Below are 23,420 nucleotides of genomic sequence, written 5' to 3'. Positions count from 1 at the left end.
GGGCTTTTACTATACAGAACTGCAAGTCACCTAGAACTCTGTACACAATATTTGGATAAACTGCCAAGAACGTCTATTGTGGCGATTCGGATTCGACGTCAAGCAAGCATTATTTTTCGAGACGGAAATCATAATAAAAGGGGAATTGCGGAGAGTCTTCATGGAGAAAGGGACAACCCCGAGAAACCCTTCAAAACCTTGACTTTGTTTACCACAAATACAATTAGTAGCTCAAGCTATGCAAAGATTTGAACACGGGTCTGCAGTCGTAAGCCAGTGCTCTGCTAACTGAGCTAGCAAGATGGCTCCGAAATATGAATTATTTATGCAGTTTAGACCATTTCATTAGGTTATAGACGCTGCTTGAATAAATATTGACGATGTCAGTGGTGCAATAGTTACAACAGACGTCAACCGAGAGATAACGAAAGGGAAATAAACAACATGAAATATTAGAGATGTTAATAGCTCACGCAAATAGCGATTGTTTTTCGATGCAACAGTCGTTGAAAAAGCCGCGTTCAGACGGATAAAGATTACACAGGATATATTTTATGTTATTTTATGAGGTACTGAGCATGAAATATACTGATATAAACAAAATGGAGAGACCATAAACATGGAAAAATAAATGGAAGCAAAGTCATTTCTTCTCATCAAATCATGGCACTTATCGAAGCACAGTACGTTACCAACACAGGAAACAAAAGTTACTACATTTATCACTAGAGACGGACACAATCCTAGATCATATATGTAACAGATATGTCGGGCTTATAGGCTTTTAGGTTAACAACTTTTGTCAGGTTTACTACGCTGCCATCTAGTTGTTACGTAAGGAGTCACGTCATAATTCCCATTTGAATTGCATTAGCGACTGTGCTGCCATCTCGTGTTCGTTTACGGCGGACAGGTGGCGATCCTAGTGGTTGTTCTCTTCAAAGTGCTGCCGATTTTAAAGTAGCGAGGAGTTATCTGTTACATATATGATCTAGGACACAATATAAAGAAAATTTCGCCAACATATGAAATTTATTTTGGCAAAATACATATGAGGCGTTCCGTAAGAGAAGGGCGAACCCGCCAAATGTACCTTTAGAGATAATCGATGTTCAAAGTATTTTACTTGTAAACGAGATAAGGGCGAATCCGCCAAGGACACGTCTGTAAATAATGATAATTATTTTGTACACTGAAAAACGAATACTTTTATTGAAAATTAAAATTAAATGTCCAATTTAATATTCCAACTTAATAGTGATCATAGATGACATTATGAATTCATCAACATTATAGGAATAATTTGAAAACGGTATATTAGAAAAAAGCGAAGGGCGTAGAATGAACTCAATAATGGCAGGCAATAATAATAATAATAGTTATAATAATAAATAAATAAATAAATAAATAAATAAATAAATAAATAAAACACTTAATCGCATTGTGATATGACATTTACAAAGTGTCTGAAATTATTAATAAACAAAAAATAAGTAGATGCCTATCATGTTATTATCCTTGCTATCAAAAGTGGTCTCACTTGTTCTGGGAACAGAGGCGCTAATAATCCATTACATCATCTTCATGAAGATGTTCCTCTGAGTCGGTCACTGCTAGTTTTCGTACTAACGTACGATTCACCTTTGTTCCTTTTAATCTTAGCTTGTACGTTTTTCTATTTTTCGACATGCCTCTGACATTTCCTACAATAACCAGATATGCCTGGTTGGTTATCACTGTCACTATTATTCATAATAAGCTATTACAATGCTCATAAATACACGTAATACGGTTGTACTCGTCTGTGTGGTTACAACAACACTGAGACAATGAATGGCGCGCCTTCAGGCAGAGTGGAGTATTCGCTCTTCTCGTACGAAGTAATATGAATATTATGAACCCGTCACAGGCTACGTAGTTTCTCCAATCTTACAAACAATGATAATTTCGTTGTAGTAAGGGCGACCCCGCCAACGTCTGCCTGGCTTAAGTTAAATATTCGAAGGAGTAAAAAACACAAAATTCGACCCTTGGCGGGCTCGCCCTTCTCTTACGGAACGCCTCAATTATGAAATAAATATTTCAAAGCTGAATACCTTTCCTCCTGAACCACTTTTAGGCCTAGCAGTTTTACATAATTATTTACAAAATATGTCTATAGAGATTAATAATTTTCTTTAGGTCTATGTTTAATATGCTCAAAATATAATACAATAAATCTGCATAATTATACAGTTTTTCACAATCATAAAATTTCTACCTGAATACAAGAACTAGGTAGGGTTACCCGTATCAGATTTTCAGAATGCCAATACGGGACAAGATGAGGTCGAGCATATCTTATTACTAAAGGGCGGAAAGATGTGCGTTATGCCTTAAGTTCAGTATTAACTGACTATATTGTTGTCATTCACTCACGTAAACAACGGCAAGAGAGTACAGTCTGGTAATGAGAACCTCATCACTCCAATCGATTTATAAATACTGGAATGAAGTTGTAATACAGTTATTATGATTCAAAAACTTACCTGAAATGTTACCTAGCACCGCCTAATGATTAAAGGATGCATTACACTGAACCACAATATACATCCGTAAATTATCGAAAGAGAAAGTTCGACGTCTCCAACTCCAACAGTTTTTCAACATCGAAAAGCTACTTTCCGCGTCACAAAATGTTAGAGGTGCAAATGAAAAAAGCGCCGTATTATCGTCGTTTTTCCCTCCAATCAAAATGCTACACATAACTGTATAACCTTTTTTTTTTTTTTTTTTTTTTTTTTTTTTTTTTTTTTTTTTTTTTGCAGAATTTGAGGAATTTTTGTTTCACCTTTTCTCCTATAAAATGTGGATTATCAAGTTTCTTGAACGGAATATTTGTAGAAATCATCATATTACATAAATCCACATTAAATTCAGACCGTGCATTTTTTTCATTATTTGATATTGAATACCTTTGCACGTTTTGGGTACGTTTCTTGCTGTTATAATGCCGCTCTATGTAATATTTCCTACGTATTTTAATTTCACATTTGCGAACGGCACAGAAAATATTTTCTCCTTGCGGAATCAAAATCTCTCTTCTGTATTTATTTCTTAAACTGTGTAATTCCAAATCCTTCGACTTAGGTATTTTAAATCACTTTTACACTACCACCTACACGTCCACACCTGTGGAGTAACGGTCAGCGCGTCTGGCCGCGAAACCAGGTGGCCCGGGTTCGAATCCCGGTCGGGAAAGTTACGTGGTTGAGGTTTTTTCCGGGGTTTTCCCTCAACCCAATACGAGCAAATGCTGGGTAACTTTTGGTGCTGGACCCCGGATTCATTTCACCGGCATTATCATTCAGACGCTAAATAACCTGAGTTGTTGATACAGCGTCGTAAAATAACCCAATTAAAAAACCAACTACACAAAGGCAATAAACAATACTGTAAACACCTGGCTTTCTTTCCCATACAACTAGAAGTTAACACTGACGATCATTTGTTGCTTGTACCTGTGACATCATCCATACTTCAGACCAAACTAACCTGTATCGCGTGGTAACGCACATTTTTCCGCCCTCTACTTATTACTGTATAGTACGAAGCATATTATGATTATGGATATTTTGTTTATTTTTTATCATTATCTAACAAAGTCGAAACTATTTTTTTGCTTCAAAAATGAATAATTAACTATGGCCACAGCTTTTGTGAGATTTGTGGAACATCTATTCCTTTCTTCCCTACATTTATTTTTCATAATTGACAAAGTAAAAGCGTACAGAAACACTTCCGTGTGCATTTATAATTGTCACTCGACACTCTTTCATTTTTTCTGTAATGTGAAGATTTAACATGAGATATGACATCCTTAGAGTAAATACATGGAATATTAAAAGAAAATTATGAAAAACTGCCATTCTTTTACTAGTCCGAAAACACAGGATTTTGAACATCCATCTGGGATCAATAAGGGACATACATTTACAGTCTCAATTACGGAATATGGGGATCTGGCAACCCTAGAACTAGGTAACTCAATTAAGTAGACAGAAAAATTGGTGGGTAAAACCAGTTTAAATATTAATTTACATGTATATAAGTAGATACGGCAACACTGAAATGACTTAGGGCTATCACACGCGTAAGACACAGAGTCAGACGACTGTCGTTGGCCCTTCGAAATATACGAAAGAGCGCACACGAACGACCTTTCAGTTGTTCATTTTCATTCGTTCGGTATTCTGCCCAAGGGCAGGTCTTTCACTGCTAACCCAGCTTTCTCCAATCTTTTCTCTTTGTCTCAGCACATGATCCATATAGCTTAATGTTGTCTATCATCTGATATCTTCTTCTGCACCGAACTCCTCTCCCGTTCACCATTCTTTCCAAAGCATCATTCAGTAGGCAGTTTCTTCCCAGCCAGTGACCCAACCAATTCCTTTTTCTCTTCCTGATCAGTTTGAGCATCATTCTTTCTTCACTCACTCTTTCCAACACAGCTTCATTTCTTATTCTGTCTGTCCACACGTTCCATTCTTCTCCATATCCACATTTCAAATGCTTCTATTCGTTTCTCTTCACTTCTACACAAAGCACTTCACTAGTTTCTTCCTTAGTTCTTTTTCCAGAGGTCCGCAGATATCTAAATAAAATAAAAGACGAACTACTGTCCGTACGAGCAGTTATGTCTCGGCGTCATCGAAACGGGTAAATCACGTGACAGTTAATTACTTAACGGGTAGGGTGACCAGATTCACATCGATAAAAAAAGAGGACACAAAGCTTCAAAAAGGAGGACATTGTTCGAAAAAAAGAGGACAGAAAATATGTACTTTGATTTAGGCTTAGGCCTATATCATACTTTAAATTACGTCAATATACAGTACAGGTTTAGGCTTAAATCATACTTAAAAGTATGTTAATATTATTTTATTATAAAATAATTATGATAAAACTTAATAATAATAATAATAATAATAATAATAATAATAATAATAATAATGATTTTACAGTTAGCTACATATGAAAGTCAAGGGAATTATAATTATTAAGGAGGACAGAAAATATCTATTCATATTTAGGCTTAGGCATATATTGTATTTAAAATATGTCAATATCTATTTTATTATAGTATACTTATGATAATTAATATGAGATGATTTTACATATGAAAGCCAAGGGAATTATAATTATTATCAAAAGGAGAAGCAAAGAGAGTTAAGAACGTTGGCAAAGAATGTATTCCGTCGATGCTGCTGCCACCTATTGACAAATTACTTGAAAAAGGCGTCAAATCAGATAGTTTCAAAATATCAGGCATACAAGTTACGAAAAGGAGGACATTTCTCGACTTTTTAAAAATCCGCCCGCACCCCGGACAAAAGCTTACAAAGGAGGACATGTCCGGATAAAAGAGGACGTTTGGTTACTCTACTAACGGGATCCTTTTGTTTAAGTTACTTTAAAAAGTTGTAATATATTACCTAGAAGTCTCAATCCCTAGCAGCAAGTAATTTCAGGAAATAGCTAACACAGTCCATGCACAAGCCTTTACAGAGGCGCCAGCAGAACCGGGAGAGGGAAACCGAGATGCGACATAACCACTCCACTCGGATAGACAGTATCTTGCTTCAGTTTTATTTTCTGGCGACAATTCGCTTAATCCTGTTACCACAGCTAAATAAATCCCTTGCCAAAGTTGGTCAACCGCATACCTGACCGTGAAACTAGGGCCGGTTTCAAATCCTGTAGGGACAAGTTTCCTGGTTGAGGTTTTTCAGGGGTTTTCCCTCAACCCATTAAGAACAAATGCTGGGTAACTTTCGGCGCTGAATCCTGGATTCATCATTTCGTTGGCGCTCCTCCTTCACTTCATTCAGACGCTACATAGCCATAACAGTTGAAAAAGTGTCGTAAATTAAACCAATTAACATTAACATTAGTTTTTTGTGACACAGATCAGGGCGTTTTTCGATATTCTCTTCTTGTAACAATGCTAACTTCCGTACTTGGCGAACGAAAGTGAATAAGAGAACGTATGTGTACGCATGTCCACGGACTGAATTGTCTTGTCGTTGATAAGCTACATGATTCACATGACGACGACAGGACAATCGGCTGACGGTTAAGTCGCCGTTACACTGAATTATAAAGAATGTGCAAAGGTGGAATAGGAACCACTCATAGTATTTTCTTTTGACTTCTCGAATTCATTGACGCTACGAGTTCAAATGACTGTAAAAGGAAATTTGAAAATTTCACACACCCTTTGAAATTCCGAAATGTTGGTGGAATAGGGGCTTGGATTTTTCAATTGTTTTTGCAAAACATCTTTATTGTCATCTTATAATATCTGGAAAACTCAGTTCAGTAGCAGTTGGAAAAAAACATGTACAATATGGAGAAATGTGAAGATTTTAATGAAATATGAATATTTTACCGAAATATTATGATATATGAAAATTGTTTGTCCCTATTTGCATTCTACAAATTGTGAATCGTGAAAATCCTTGTTTCGATACCGCTAGCAGGCCTGGTATAATATATGAAATAAATATTTTGCCTATCACTAGGCTTCGTAATTCAGCTACCTATAAGCTGGAATGAAGTTGCTTGATACGAAGTATGTGTAACGTCACAGCGCAGGTATAGGTACGTTCGTATGCAAAATAGTTTTGCACGTTCTGCCTTCTCGCTCTAATACGTCGAAGCCGGGACGCAGTCATAGTGAGCAGTCTTATCGATCACTGTTCTTACTAGTCGTATTATTTAAATAACTACATCTTTGTTGCTGATTCAAGGTTCATTGCAGAGGTAAAATGCATTAGGTAAGACGCTCAAGCCTGTAATATTGTAGGACGTAGTTGAGGATATTTGAACTAATATTTTCACTGTAAATATAGACAACATTACATATACATTGTTTAAAATAAACTTAAAAGTGACAAAAACAGTGAAAGAGACTGCAATACCAAAAGGCACAGAATGTGTGTTGAACCAGTACCATAAAAATTTGAAAATTATTAAGATATTAACTCCACGTTTAGCATGTATTTGTGTAGCCTACCATAATGTTCAGTGCCAACATCCCAATTATAAATTACATAGTCTATATTTTAGGGAATTTTTTAGAAAAGTGCATAGAAAATTAGTGGGTTTTCAGTAATGAGCGACATATGCAATATTCTAATGAAACACGAAAAAATATCAATAAATGGGAATATCTTGTACTACATCATGCTCCAATAACTTCATGTGCTATTGAAAGAATTTCTTGCAATATAAAACTATTTTAAGTTACATCCGCATATGTTCAAGTTCCGTAACTTACTAATGCACGTTATTATTAACTTCAAAGTTCACGATGAAAATGAACATCACGGCTCAAGCATGTGTTTAATAGTATAGCTTCAGAATGTCGGGAGTTCACTGTACTCCACGAACACTAAGCGAAGACCTGTTTACTTATATCCTTATCCGTCGCATTACCTGTGTTTGGCGTCCTATATATGTGTCTTGAACTTCGGTCTTTTGGTAGTTGGAATACGAAGCCTACCTATCCCTATTAATCACACACTACGGCTCGCCTCATCTCAAACTTCGTACGTACGCACGCACGCACACAATACACACGAGTCCTATAGCATCTCGACAGGACTAAACCTTTCCCGTCACCCCGGCTATGTGAAACTTTCCAAAATTTTCTCATATATATATATATATATATATATATATATATATATATATATATATATTCAACTTCCAGTCCCCTTTCGAATCTTCGTCAAAAATAAACCAAACTTCAAACAATTCAAAAACACATTTTCACTTTACGTGAAATAAAGCATCAAATTATTCACTAAACAAACAGACAAAAAGAGAATTATAACCTAAAAATCTTAATTCCAATTATGTATATGCATATATGTAATGGCTGTCCAATCAGGTTGATCTAGCAGTGTTTTGCAGTTGACAAGCGCTGAGTCGCTTGGATGTTAATTGTTTTAATAACTTACTTTACTGACGATTTACTTTAATTACTTACTAGATACAATCACATAGTATCCATCATTACATCGGATTATCGGAGTGTTCAATCTCTGCTCTTAAACATGCGTTAATCCTGTTAAAGAGATTGCAGGGAACTGTGTGAAGTTCATTTTGTCACCAAGTTTTTCCTCTGTTGAAACAGGATTAGGCCTACGAGTATGTCTTGTATACTTTTTGTTTATAAGAATACCATGACTTCGCCATTAACTTCAAAATTGTGAGAGTGGAACTGTATCCCTGGACATTACGACAAAATGTCCTCTTGCGGGATTTGTAAGAATGTAGATCCAATGACTGTCGTAAATGATTAAGCTTTGCTATGAGTTAAATTTAATAATAGTCTTACCATGTTAGCAATATTACGCAGTGAACCATGTAGACAGCAATAAACGTGTCAAACTATCGTCACACAACACAACTCCGTACGAAACCGGTTAATTATGAGCTAGCATGACTCGCAGCGGCCAACTTTACTAAGCCGAAACACAGACCAGTTTCAGATGTTTCTGCCTAAGCTAAACCAAGGATGTCATGTCATAATTAAGGCCCGGGGGTTTAGTCAAAAATTCGTCAAGTTAGTGGTGCACAAGGCATAGAACTCTGAGTTAATACACAACTTCCGCCGCCTGTAGGTCGCGCGGCATTGGGTACGGTAAGCAGGCTGGGAATACGCTTCGAGTGAAATCAAATCATGCATAAGCGAAGACGTCCGAAACGTTACAAGTACGACAGATACGATTGTGCCAGATTATGGCAGTGAGTATTTTTCCTCTGATGGTCGGGATATTGTTTGTAACTTGTGTGGAACAAAAATAAGAAGTGGCTACCATAAGTATATAGAACAACATATCGCAACTAAGATGCATAAAAAACATGTTGCATTGCATAAACAGAGAAAGGGAGGAAAATAATATGCCTTCAACGTCTAATTTCAGTTACGACAGAAACAATACCTTCCATCCACAAAAAAATGTAGAATTTTCTATTCTTTGTATTATTCGAGATGAACTACCTTTTCATTTACTGTGTACATTGTTAATATTAATGCATATGTTCATATTACTGGAAAAGATATTTGGTTTGTATAATTTACGATTAAATATGCAATTTATTCTGTGACGCTGTGTATGTCATTTCACTAGGTTAGCTAGGCTACCTTTGACCTTGGTTGTACATACGTATTACGTGAGCGACTGAAAGCCAGTCAACCCCCTCCCTCATGTTTACGAGATACAGGTAGTGTATAACCCCGTCACCACTAACCTTCTGTAATGTTTTTGTGGCTAACTCATAATATTTCGTATTGATTGGGTCACTGGCTGAGAAGAAACTGCCTACTGAAGGATGCATTTGAAGGAATGGTGAACGGAAGAAAACTTTGGGACATATATGATAGAATTAAGATAAATGGATCGTATGCGGAGACTAAGGGGAAGGCAGAAAATAGGAAATATTGGAGAATGCTGCGTTTGCAGTGAAAGACCTGCTCTTGGGCAAAAAACTATGAATGAATGAATGAACTTACTTTTGCAGTCACATCTGTCTGAAGCATCGTGTGATTTATGATATGATTGTGACGTTCAGTAACGCCCATACCCGCAAAATCACGAAAGGCAAAAATCCACAAAAGCATAACATTTCACAAAAATCGCAAAAAAAAAAAACAAATAAATAAAAAACCTTACTAGAATAGGACGTGATAAGGCTGTATGAAACTCAGATAATAATCTATCTTGTGGTAGACGGATAATTGACGCGTCTATGGCTCAAGTACTGCCGCGCTAGTCTTCCATCCAGGCGGCCCGGGTTTGACCCCCGGACAGATCGTAATGGAATTTGCGGTAGGGAATAGACGTTGAAAAGGAGTTTTCTCGGGTACTCCCGTTTCCCTCTATAATTCCACCAACATTCTCCACCTCCTCCTCGTTTCATCTATCATCTGCAATAGTAAAAATAGGCTGGGGTAAAGTCTTCAGGCTACTACGGGTTTCCAATGCTGATATAAGAAGGTTTGGAGTTCCAGGACTCCAGGGTCCTGGGTCTTATCAGACTACTCATTTGCGGACGGAACCTGACTATATCAGAGGCTGAGGTAGGATGGCCCACCAGTCAGCATCGGATTCACGAAAGCCACCTAGTCCACGTACCGGACTTGGGCACTCATCGCATTTTCAGAGCGGAAATGATACTGTGTAGATTTTAACAGCTTATTCCTTGGATAGAAATCAACAAAAATTTCTAATACCATATTAGACAAAAATGAATATTATTCTCAGAAAAAATATCTAAATGTTAACACTGTTTTACTCAATAGGTCCTCTCCGTACAATTCTGATTTTCACCTGTATAATTAGCGAAACTCACAATAAATGATTTATCCCTTAACAGTTTTTTTAACAAAATGGACAGTTTTCTTTCAAATTAAATAAAACGATTAACACGTATCGTTATTTCCTGCCATTAGTAAACAAGGCAACTCTATTGCGGTGACCAAGGCCCGGAATTCAGCTGTTCAGACTATGTACGTATGGCCTAGATGACATATAGATTGCTCATCCTATGTTAAAATCGGTTGCACTTTGAAGAGAACGACCGCCAGGATCGCCACCTGTCCGCCGTAAACGAACACGAGATGGCAGTACAGTCGCTAATGCAATTCAAATGGGAGTTATGACGTGACTCCTTATGTAACAACTAGATGGCAGCATAGTAAACCTGACAAAAGTTGTTACCGTTATAGCCTATAACGCAGAGCAATCTGGGTATAATGATCTAGGGTATGCGCTTTAGTATGCGAGCAGGCGACGCGCTGTTTCAGAAGTACGCAAACTTATAGACTAATTTTCTAATTAATCATACACTTAAGTCTTAACTACAAAACGCATATAATATGTTGTTTATTTATTTTAATGTATTCTATTTCCTCCTTTCAATCTACACAGTTATATCACATCCACTCTATATCGGGTGCACAAGCACCAAAGCATGCATAAGTGAACGAACCCGTCCCGGATCTGCCATCTTACGATAAGTTGCCAAACCAAGCCAAGCCAAGCCGGATGAATGAATGAATGACTGAATTAATTAATTAAAATTAAGGAATGGGAGGAGAAAGAATTAAAAGGTACGCGATCACGCGTCCTTGCATGGAGATTTGGTTCGGGCTAAGAGGAAGTGTCTAGATGAGAGATCCTAGCCAGGTCACGCCTGATCTTACTCCGATTTTCACGGTCCATTTGAAGGAACATAGAGAATTTTTGAGAGGGAAAGCCGAAAATGGAAGCAACTTAATAGCACAGTCCAGTATATACAGTCACGAAGCTCAATGCGTAGAGAATATGCATCCATAGACAGTTGCTAACCACTAGGATCGCTACTATCGCCTCATAACAGACAATGCAAAATAGTACCGGCACAGTCAATTGTTCCTAGTGCCCTCAACAACTCAAGCTTCGTGACTGTATATACTAGACTCTGCTAACAGCTACCAGGATATGACACTTCATATGTTGAACTTTCATTTTTAGTCTACATGATCGATGTTGACTACGCGAACCGCAACGCTTATCTTCCGTAATGGAATTTCGTTGGATTTTTAAGTGTGTCGCATAAGATATTTACACTTCAGCAATAATAATAATAATAATAATAATAATAATAATAATAATAATAATAATAATAATAATAATAATAACTACTATTATTATTATTATTATTATTACTATTATTATTATTATTATTATTTTACAAAACAGATTATTCTCTCCAAATAACTATGAACAAAATGAAGTGGTTTTTGGAAAAGTGAGGCTGGAACAGATCAACAAATGTCTCTAACTCCGTGAAAGCTATATGATAATACATGATATCATGCTGCCGCCGCCGCCACCATCACCATCACCACCACTACTATAATAATAATAATAATAATAATAATAATAATAATAATTATTATTATTATTATTATTATTATTATTATTATTATTATTATTATTATTATTATTATTTACCGAGTTCTTTTTAAAAATTCAAAATTCTATATTATAATTAGCTCACTCCCGAAAAAGCCAAAGTTTGTACTAGGAAGTATTTTTGGAAAGGCAAAAATAAAAACTAAACACATTAAGGGCATAAAAATGTAACTAGCGTATGGTACATTACAAAAATTAATAATATTAGGCTACTTCAATGTTCTATATACACTTTTAACACTTAAATAATATTAATTTATAATACAAAAATGAATACATTATTTTTAAGAGTTCATTTTTCTGCTAGAGGAAAGTTTGCAAAAAATAATTTGTACACTTTTTTAAAATCAGAATCATTAATTAAGGAAATGCCTTATTGAAAATAATCGAATTTTGACAAATTTTATCTTTTTTTTTTTTATTTTTACGCTAAAAAATGTACAGTTTCATGAAAATTTTATCTCATAAATATACGTTTATATAAATGGTAGAAGTTGTGTCAATGTACGAGGTATGTGTAACCAAAACTTTAAATTTAATTATCTCAAAAATATATTTTCTACGTTTTTAACCACAAGTATTAAATTTTATTTCTCAATGATTAAAGCTAGAGTGATGAAACTTGGCACTCTAATTCATTAATATTTCTGTTGTGAAATGGAGCATTTGATTGGCTGTATTCATGATAATTTTATTGCAACAGAATTATAGGTAAAATAGTATTATTTTTATTAATGCTTGAACATTGAAGAAATTATATTTTTTTTTTACAAATGAACACATTAAACTATGGCATTACTTTGTTCCAATGTACAAAATGCAGAGTTACCTTTAAGAAAAAAAAATAGATTTAAAAAAATAATAATTCTTTCAGAAGTAGGATTTTCATGAAGAAAATTACAAAAAAAAAAAAAAAAAAAAAAAAAAACACAATAAGATTAATTTTTGATAAGCGTTTATGAGAAAAGATTGAAATTTACAATGTGTGATCATACTGATATGCATATTCAGTAAAAAAATCAACTCTTTAGCTAAAAAATTGTGGATTTTAGAAATTTCAGTAGCGCATTAATGTTAGATGCACTTGTTATACATAAATATCATTGACTTTAATCTATTATATTTTCAAATACAGCTTTGTTATTATATAGTGAATAATTATTTATTTATTTTGCAGAGCGTTAATAAATTTTGCATCAAAGGAATACCTCGAGTTTGCTAAAGCAGCTCTTAAATTTTCGATAACATTTGCAACCTCGCATTCATGCAAAGTAAGTCTCTCACTTCTATGATTTCCATCATAACAAGAGCAAGAAATCTCCAAGTTGAAAATGATATTACTATGTGTATCGAATAATTGGTCCAGATTTGAGAAGCTACTTTCTGAAAAACATGCACATTTATCACACTAACTATTTTTTACTTTAAAAAATACTGACCGATTTTTTATTTTTATTTTCATTGTTGTTTGTGTTTCAATGAAAAATAAATGTGTGTTAATGAGAGGTTTGGTTTTATTTTATAAATCCTATCGCGACCCCTCTAAGCTGAGGGGTCGCGACCCCCACTTTGTGAACCACTGATCTACCGCAATACACCTGCACATGTGGCTCTCGGCAGGAACAGTTTGGCTGTCAGATAACTGCGCAAGCGCGGAATTGGTTAATAAAAACCTAAACTAACCAAATCTAACCTTAGTTTATGCAAGATGTTAACCGGAGCACGAAGGGGACTTCTTGATTTGATCTGGAATATGCACGCGAAAATACATTCAGATAAGGATCACGCTGACACTGCACGAGAGGTCCGCGTATACGCCACAGTCAAAATGTTCCTGTCGCGAGCCTATCCTCTTAGGCCGGTTACACACTATACCGAGAGATGTGTAATGTGAAATGTGTGCCGAGAAATGTGCGAGCGAGGCGAGACAGCATTGTCCACACACAACGCCGAGAAATGTGTAATCGAACCAAAGAGTACGGAATAGAAAATAGTTGCCAGTGTCGCAAGGTAGCCATCTTAATTTCACCTATCATTGTATTTTCATGGTGTAGGTTGTATTGTTTTAAATTTTTTAAATAATATTTTGATAAATTTAAATATGACGATCCAATGTGCTATATTGCAGAGGAAATAAGGAGTCCAAGAACTTACCTGGAATAACCTATCATGGATATGTATGAGAGTAATGACATTATATACGTAAATATCCGGAGTTGTTGTCGTCTGTAGTTTATTAATATTATTTAAATGTAACTTGTGTTACAGCTTTCCAAAGGATCCTGAGGTTAAAGCTGTTCGGACACCTCGTGTTCCAGTCACTTCGGGGAGGGGGAAATGGATCGCACGACCTCATCATATATGTATCAGAAAGGGGGCTGTGCTGTATATATTTGCACCCTGAAGAACCAAAGGTTAATTAGATGAACTTTACACTGATAGTTAACCGTAATAATATTGGTATATCTATTCGCTACTGTGTATCAAGTAGGCTCGTTATGTTATATTAATTATTATTTTCAGGAAAGAAAAAGAGTAAAACGGAAGTTTGCTGAAATCTTTCTCTCCCCCTCTCTACTGTGACAGTTGTAGACGAAGTTGGGACCTCCATTATGTCACTGGATGCTGATACTGAAAATGAAATTCGGGTTCTGTCGAAGAAGAATAAGAAAGTTAAGGAAAGACTAGTTTTGTGTACGAAAAGAGAATAAGACATTGCAACAGTATAAATGGCGAGTGATGAAATCATTGGGTGATTTGAAAGATGTGTTGGAAACTGTGAAACAGAAAATCTTGTTTGAACACGAGTTTTGTATATGTCACGTTTCATTTCAAAGACTTTTGTATCTCTTCTCAAGAGACATATGAAAGGTTAATGGTAAGAAGCAAAAGAAATAGTGTGATGAAAACGTACCGGGTACAGTTAATTTTCTTTCTCATGATACAGCTCTTCCTAATCCTCGGACTCTATACATATGGTACAGTATCGTAAATGCAGTTCATTGTAGGCTACAGATAAATGAAATATTAATATTCTCAGTATAATATAAATAAAATGTTAATATACAAATAATTGTGTTTTATATGTTTATTATATTATAGCCCATAGTTTAAACATTATAAATCATCCAATTTCTTAATAAAAATATAGCAATGGATCAAACCAAGGCTCAGCAGATTAATAACACTAAAAAGGTAAGTAGTTTACATAATTTCGTGGTGCAAAACATGAATTAATGAAATATAACGTTTATTTTCTTTGAGAAGTTTGTTGCTCCATTACCATGAAAATAAAAAGATTTATATTGCATAAAACTGCAATAAGTGTATTTGATAAATTAATGCTAAAGTGGCTCTGGAACTATGCGTTTTCAATTTTTTTTTCACGGCCTTCAGTAACTATGACAATGTGGCCATAATACAGAGTGTTTAAAAAATACGGGGCATAATTTCAGGTATGTATTTCCCACATGTAGACAATCAAAATAGTTCATTGCAACATGTGTCCGGAAATGCTTTATTTCCGAGTTATGGCCTTCACAACATTGAAATTCACCGGAACGTTTTTCTTTCCGCAGGTCGTTGCCGTCAAAGAAGACATTAAGAGGGCACTCTAACAGTTCATTCCGAGGCGAAGGTTACATTCAGTGTTGTGTAGGCGTTAGACTGTGCGACATGTATTCAAGTCAAGAGCTGGCAGAGATACACTTCATGTACGGTAAGGCGGAAGGCAATGCTGCGCTGGCTCGTCGTTTGTACCAGGGGAGGTACCCACAGCGACAATGTCCAGATCGGAAGACATTTGTACGTCTCCAATACCGTCTGTGCGAGTATGGAAAATTTAACTCTCCTGCTTTGGGAAGGGGACGACCAAGATCTACAACTCCAGAAGTACAGGAGGAGATTCTGGAGGCTGTGAACATGGCTCCTTCTATCAGCACACGAAGGGTAGCGTTGCAAGTCAGTGTTCCTCATACGACTGTCTGGAGACTGTTGAAAGAGTATCAATTGTATCTTTATCATTTGCAACGTGTACAGGCCCTGTCACCAGCAGATTACCCTGCACGAGTTAGGTTCTGTCAGTGGTTCTTGCAGCAGTGTGGTGTAAATCCGAACTTTCCTGCCTTAGTATTATTTACAGATGAAGCACAGTTCACACGAGATGGCATAACAAATTTCCACAATCAGCATGTATGGGCGTATGAAAACCCACGTGCAACTGTTCCATCTCATCACCAGGTGCGGTTCTCCCTCAACATGTGGGCCGGTATCATTGGTGATCGATTAGTTGGACCCCATGTACTTGTAAAAAGGCTTACGGGGCAGGCGTACACAAACTTCCTGGAAAACACCATATCTCATGTTTTAGAAGACACATTCACTTCTTGCATGATGGCGCTCCTGCACACTTCAGTCGTATGGCTCGCCGGTACTTGTATCGAAGGTTTCCTGATCGATGGATAGGTAGAGGTGGCCCAATTGCTTGGCCTCCACGCTCACCTGATCTGAACCCTCTCGATTTCTACTTGTGGGGCCACTTAAAATCATTGGTTTATTCGTCTCCGGTGCCTGATTTGGAATCCCTTCGGAATCGAATTGTGGCATGTTCTGAGGACATACGCAATACTCCTGGAGTTTGGGATCGTGTTCGCAGGTCAATGAGACATCGATGTGAGGTCTGTATTCAAGCAGGAGGTGGACATTTTGAACATCTTCTGTAATGACAACGACCTGCAGAAAGAAAAACGTTGCGGTGAATTTCAATGTTGTGAAGGCCATAACTCGGAAATGAAGCATTTCCGGACACATGTTGTAATGAACTATTTTGATTGTCTACATGTGGGAAATACATACCTGAAATTATGCCCCGTAATATTGAAACAGCCTGTATAGGAGGTGATGGAGCTTCTTTCATGGCACCCAATTATATAAAATATTTGGCAAAATTATCAACATAAGACGCAATAGTTCCAGCACGAATTACTAGGGAAATGGCCAGTTTTCATAGTATTGCATCTTGGACCTAACGAGTGTTATATTTGTAACAAGTGGGGGGGGGGCTACAACAATGCATTAAAATACAGAAGAATCAAATTTGTATCATTTTAACAAGTGTAGGCTACAACAACGTATTAGAATACACAAATATAAAAAAGATTTTTATCCTGAAAGTACAATATTTGTTGCTGCAAACCAAAACCATGTTTTTACCACATTACACATCTTGCAGAAGCCAGTGAAACAAAAGAAAATTGTGCCTTCTTTGGTGCAGTTTTTCTGGAGAAATACCATTATTCCCTCACTACATTAAACGGCATGCAGGAAATTGTATTTCACTTTATCGCGAAACGGAATGATACTGTTCACTTTTTCATGAACAGGAATAGCATTCTCTTCAGTCCAGTAATGCAACCCCTGCATCACGAGTACAATGAAGACAACTGAATCCTTAATCAATTATCGTGTTCACCAGCAAGTAATACATACAGTAATATCTAATATAAAATCATATCTTTTCATTGTTAAGTATTATGTGATAATAAAGTCATAATTTCATTCATAGCCAATCTTATGCTGATTAGCATTGCAAATCAGAAACATAACCTAATTAATGTCTGATTAAGTCGGTTGATATCTGCTTCCAGATTTCTTTTATTTGAAGACATCTCCGGAATAAGTACATAACCAACTGTAAATTCATGTTTCAGTAGGAAGGAAAATTATTTCAGGAGCATATTTCATTAGTGCAATATTTACTATCACAAACATTTCACTAAACAGGGATAAAACTTTATTCAGCCATTGAGTTCAATTATTTATTGTTATAAATAAATGCTTTAACATTTCCTTTCCTATCGACAGCATATATTTTAATAATTTGATGTTGCATTCCTTTTACCGGGGAGGTCTTCAATTTAGTATTATTGTAGTTATCGTCTCGTGTATCATACTTATTTGTATGACACCAAAAAATTTCAATGGCCGATCTGACATATTAGAACAATTTTGCTAAGTTTTATGCATTTAAAACAGCTGAAAAATGTTTTTCCGATATGTGCAATCGTAATCGTTGACAGAGGTCGAATGTGTCTTGAAAAATTCGCTGGGCTAGCGATCAGAGCGAGAAATGTGTTTACCTCGCGCGAGGTGAGCGAGAAACTCGTTGTAGTGTGTGACGTTCCATTTAAAACAATGCTTTCGATCTGACGCATTTCTCGGCGCACATTTCACATTACACATCTCTCGGTATAGTGTGTAACCGGCCTGAGTGAAGGATCACTGTGAAATGGCAAAACTTGTACTCTGTCGGCAAAAAGGTGAACCATGTAAACGTGGAGAACGCCAGCAACGATGGATGGTTGGGCGGGTGGGTGGGTGGACGAACGGACGACGAACGAACGAATGAATGAATGATTTATAATTGTCGAAACCTTTAGAAGCAAAAATATAAATTGAATTACTAGCTGTAAAGCAGGTTTTTTTTTAAGTATTTTCTACGGAACTTCGGGTTTGTAAGAAATTGATAAGCTGTGTGAAGAAACTGTCAAACGTTTGAAGGACTTGTACCACATTGTATTGCAGTATTTTCCAGAAGACGAGAGCAAACATTATACTCAGCATTTGTGGGTAAAAATCTATTTCAACTATTTTCGACTAGCTAGCTAGTTAAATAAATAAAAATACCCAGAGTTGTCAAAAAACGCTCATCAGGCGCTGCTTCCTTTTGAGTACCAAACCAAAAGACCGAAGCAGAATAAATGTACAAACAAAAATGAGGCGCTCAACTCTCCGCCATAAAACCGTATATAAAAAAGAATCTGCAGGCTTAAAAGCAAACTTATTCATTCCACTGAACACAATTATTTAGATACTAACTTTCACAATTATTAAAAACTAATCAAAATAATAGTTATTTATGAAACAAGTTCGTAACGGGTTTCTTTTTGGTACGAGTGTAAAGTTTGTAAAACGACGCGAAACTGAGTTTCACAAACACACGAGGGCCAAAAAGGTAGCTTTACGAATGTGTGTCATACAATGTCTTTCTACGATAGCACAAATTTACGTTAAATAAATATTTCAAATTGGAGAGGTTATAAGATCACAATGTCATGGCCGTCTATACTCAGAACCATTAAGAAGTAAGTATGCATGGAATTAGGGGCGTATTTAGGCCTAGGCAGACTAGGCGCTGCCTAGGGCGGCAGATTTGAAGGGGCGGTTTTTAAGCTGTTACTGTTAATTTTTATTATTTTTTTAAATTGCATTCATAACTCTTTTAAAAAAGTACAAGAACTTAAACGTACAGTGGAAAAGATATGAACAACATTGGCAACAATCAGTTCAAATTTAATCAACGGAAAAAGGACAGTTTTTTCAATAATAGTGTCACAGTGCGATCATAGCCCTTTTTCAATGTTATGCCCTCTCACCGTGAGAGTCTCACGTGAAAACCTTTAAAAAACATTTCTGGTTATTATAGACAAATTTATATCTGAAAAAAGCACTGGAAGAGTTTTATAGCAAATTTGAGATTCTAAGTAATTTGCATGGACGAAACAACACTGAACTATTAGTGGCAGAAGACTGCAAGAGCGTTGCAAAGACGACTTGGAAGAATTTTTGAGTGATGAGATTATTCATTTTAAAGAATAGGCTATATTAAGAACAAACAAATAAAAGTATAATCCTGAAGTACATTGTATAAAGTGTTGCTTGAAAACCACATTCAAGAACTGTTTCCTAATTTAGAAATTGCATTACGGATATTCTTGTCAACTGCTGCAAGTTGCAACCAATTGTTCGGCCGAGCGCTCTTCCTCACTCCTCAAAAGATCGAGAATTATTTATGATCACCCATGTCGCAAGATCGAGTCAATAGTCTTGCCGTTCTCTCCATGAAATCTGACATTACACAGCAACTAGACTACGAAGATGTGATCGACGAATTTGTAGCAAAGAAAGCACACCGTAGACCACTCATTGCCTGACTTGACTTTAAAGAGTTCAATATGCATCTATTTACTATTATTATTATTATTATTATTATTATTATTATTATTATTATTATTATTATTCAATTACGGTATTGTTGATGTTGGTTATTTGGTGGTACATTCATGTCGAAATAAGGGTCGGAAATATTTTTCTCTGCCTAAAGGCGCCAAGTAGCTAGATTCGCCCCTGCATGGAATGGCAGACTGTTTTATTCATGTTCACGATTTCATGGTATCTAAACCGGCCATATAATGTACAAAGCGTTTAGAAACAGTTGAATCTCCAATCTTGTTAGAATGAGTACTAAGTTACATGTAAATTCAGAATAATAATAATAATAATAATAATAATAATAATAATAATAATAATAATAATAATAATAATAATAATAATAATAAGGGCTAAAATGTAGATATTAAAGTTATAATTTGTTTCTTATTTGTGTTACGTGTAATATTTAAGCAATGAAAGATCGAGGTCATGCATTAATTTCTTACCGAATGAAGTTTGTACACTGAATATTATAATATAGAGTGACCAGATTCACATCGATAGAAAAGAGGACACAAAGCTTCAAAAAAGAGGACATTGTTCGAAAAAAGAGGACAGAAATTATGTACTTCGATTTAGAATTAGGCCTATATTACACGTCAATATCTATTTTCTTACAAAATATTTTCATTACAGATTTAGGCTTATATCATAGTTAAAAGTATGTTAATATCTATTTTATTACAAAATAATTACAGTAAAACGTGATAATAATGATTTTACAGTTAGCTACATATGAAAGTCAAGGAAACTGTAATTATTAAAGAGGACACAAAATATTTATTCAGATTTAGGCTTAGGCCTACATTACACTAAAATTATGTCCATACTTACTTACTTACTTACTGGCTTTTAAGGAACCCGGAAGTTCATTGCCGCCCTCACATAAGCCCGCCATTGGTCCCTATCCTGAGCAAGATTAATCCAGTCTCTACCATCATATCCTACCTCCCTCAAATCCATTTTAATATTATCTTCTCACCTACGTCTCGAAATTATGTCAATATCTACTTTATTACAGTATAGTTCTGATAAAACTTAATAATATAAAATGATTTTACAGTTAACTAGATGAAAACCAAGGGAACTATAATTATTATCAAAATACATAGAAAGACCGCACAAAACGTGAATTTAATATTACTTTGTAAGCAAACAGAGTTACGATCGTTGGAAAAGAGTATATTCCGTCGATGCTGCTGCCACCTACAGGTAAATTACTCGAAAAAAAAGCGTCAAATCAGATAATTTCAAAATAGCAGGCATACAAGTTACGAAAAGGACATTTCTTGATTTTTTAAAAATTCGCCCGAGCCCCGGACAAAGACCTAAAAAGGAGGACATGTCCGAACAAAAGAGGACGTCTGGTCACCCTAATATTACATTTCCTTGGCAGTGCGTAAAATGAATAGCAGTACTTAAAGTGATTACTTACTTTTTTACGCACTAGTGTTTTAAAGGCTCACTTTAGGCACTGATAACAGTGGGTAAAATGTAACTTTACGCACTACCGTAGAAAAAAAAATATTTTTTGTATCATAAACATGTTTTTTTTTTAATTCTTATAAAATTTCATAGTACCGGTACTTACTACAGCAAATCTATAACTTCAATAAAACTAAAGTTGCAATATTTTGACAATGTAGGCCTACGTGCATTTATAACACACTATTTAGATTACAGTTTACCCACTTCAATAAAAGTATACTTTAATAATAATAATAATAATAATAATAATAATAATAATAATAATAATAATAAAACAGAAAAAACCAATGACAACGTTACGCGGCTGCACAATAGATTGAGTAGAAACGTTTTGAGAAAGACTGCTGTAAAGCTATATTAAAATACGAGTGGTAATGCTTTGTAAATTATTTTAACTTACCCCAAGTGTCTTTTCCGTAACCTTATCGTCTCTGATTTGGGCAGTTTCTCTTGCGAGTCCATTTCCGTGTGGCAGAACACCGCCAATTGTTTGAACGCGACTGGCAATTCCTTCTGTGTGTGACGTACGCTTATGTACAGCTGTTTGGAGCTCGGACGAGCATGCGCGCTCACTGACGTAATACGGCAAATTTGTTTTTATTGGTTGTTATTGGCGATTAGTGCAGTGTTTTCAGCTCTCACAAACAGCTTTCTGTCAAGATTGTTAGAAACGTGAAGTCATGTTCAGACTGACTGCTTATCAGCGGTCGAAGTGAAGGTTGCATGACTAATCACAACTATCCAAAGCAAGTTAGATTCTTGATGTAAATACAGTATTATCCAATATCAGAACCCGGCAATCAGTGTGTCCCACATTGTTTTATGCACAGGACAAATGGACAAAATTGAAGTCACAATTTATATCCTTTAACAATTTTTAATTGCTTTTTTTACGACGCTTTATCAAATGCGATGGTTTTTTAATGGGTTATTTTACGACGCTGTATCAACATCTCAGGTTATTTAGCGTCTGAATGAGATGAAAGTGATAATACCGGTGAAATGAGTCCGGGGTCCAGCACCGAAAGTTACCCAGCATTTACTCATATTGAGTTGAGGGAAAACCCCGGAAAAAACCTCAACCAGGTAACTTGCCCCGACCGGGAATCGAACCCGGGCCACCTGGTTTCGCGGCCAGACGCGCTAGTCGTTACTCCACAGGTGTGGACTCAAGTGCGATGATTATCTAACGTCTGATTGAAGATGTTAATGCCAGCGAAGTGAATCTAGGGTCAAGCGCCGAAATTTTCCCAAAATTTGCTCTTAATGGGTTGAGGGAAAACCTCAACCAGGTAACTTGTCCCAACCAGGATTTGAACCCAGGCCCGCTCGTTTCATGGTCCGACATGCTAACCGTTACTCCACACCGGTGGCAGCGGTGAACCATCAAAATTAATAGCGCTCAAATATATATTACTGCTGTTCCATATGACTTTTATACAATCCTGGAGATTCATTGCCGCCCTCACATAAGCCCGGCGCCTGTTCCCATCCTGAGCAAGAGTAATCCAGTCTCTATAATCATATTCCACCTCCCTCAACTACATTTTAATATTATCCTCCTATCTACGTCTCCGCCTCCCAGAAGGTATTTTTCGCTCAGGTCTCAGGCATTTCTGGATTCACCCATACGTGCTACATGTCCTGCCCATCTCAAACGTCTGGATTTAATGTTCCTAATTATGTTATTTATTTTATTTATTTATTTATTTATTTATTTATTTATTTATTTATTTATTCTGGTGTAGTTAAGGCCATCAGGCGAGTGTTAGAGATAATGAAAGTGAAAGGAAAGAAGAAAGAAATAGGAAGAGAGACAGAGATAGAAATAAGGCTGAGATGAGCAGTAAAGAAAGGTCAGAACCTGCGACT

At 36.0% G+C, this 23,420-nt stretch overlaps 1 protein-coding gene across 2 annotated transcripts in view; it reads right to left on the bottom strand.

The window, feature by feature from the left end:
* Positions 1-22,067, bottom strand: part of LOC138698192 (5-phosphohydroxy-L-lysine phospho-lyase) — a 167,427-nt gene extending 145,360 nt beyond the window's left edge. Inside the window, exon 1 of one of the 2 annotated variants that reach the window (XM_069823954.1) lies at positions 21,949-22,067. In XM_069823954.1, the coding sequence (XP_069680055.1) occupies positions 21,949-22,010 (62 nt within the window). In that variant the 5' untranslated portion in view covers positions 22,011-22,067. The remainder of the gene's footprint in view (positions 1-21,948) is intronic. The other variant, XM_069823955.1, reaches the window with a different exon arrangement.
* Positions 22,068-23,420: the final 1,353 nt, after the last annotated feature.

The sequence above is a fragment of the Periplaneta americana genome, chromosome 4, assembly GCF_040183065.1.
Source record: "Periplaneta americana isolate PAMFEO1 chromosome 4, P.americana_PAMFEO1_priV1, whole genome shotgun sequence".
In the NCBI taxonomy this organism is placed as follows: Eukaryota; Metazoa; Arthropoda; class Insecta; order Blattodea; family Blattidae; genus Periplaneta; species Periplaneta americana.
Note: the sequence above shows the minus strand (reverse complement) of the source record. Positions and strands in the feature narration are given on the sequence as shown.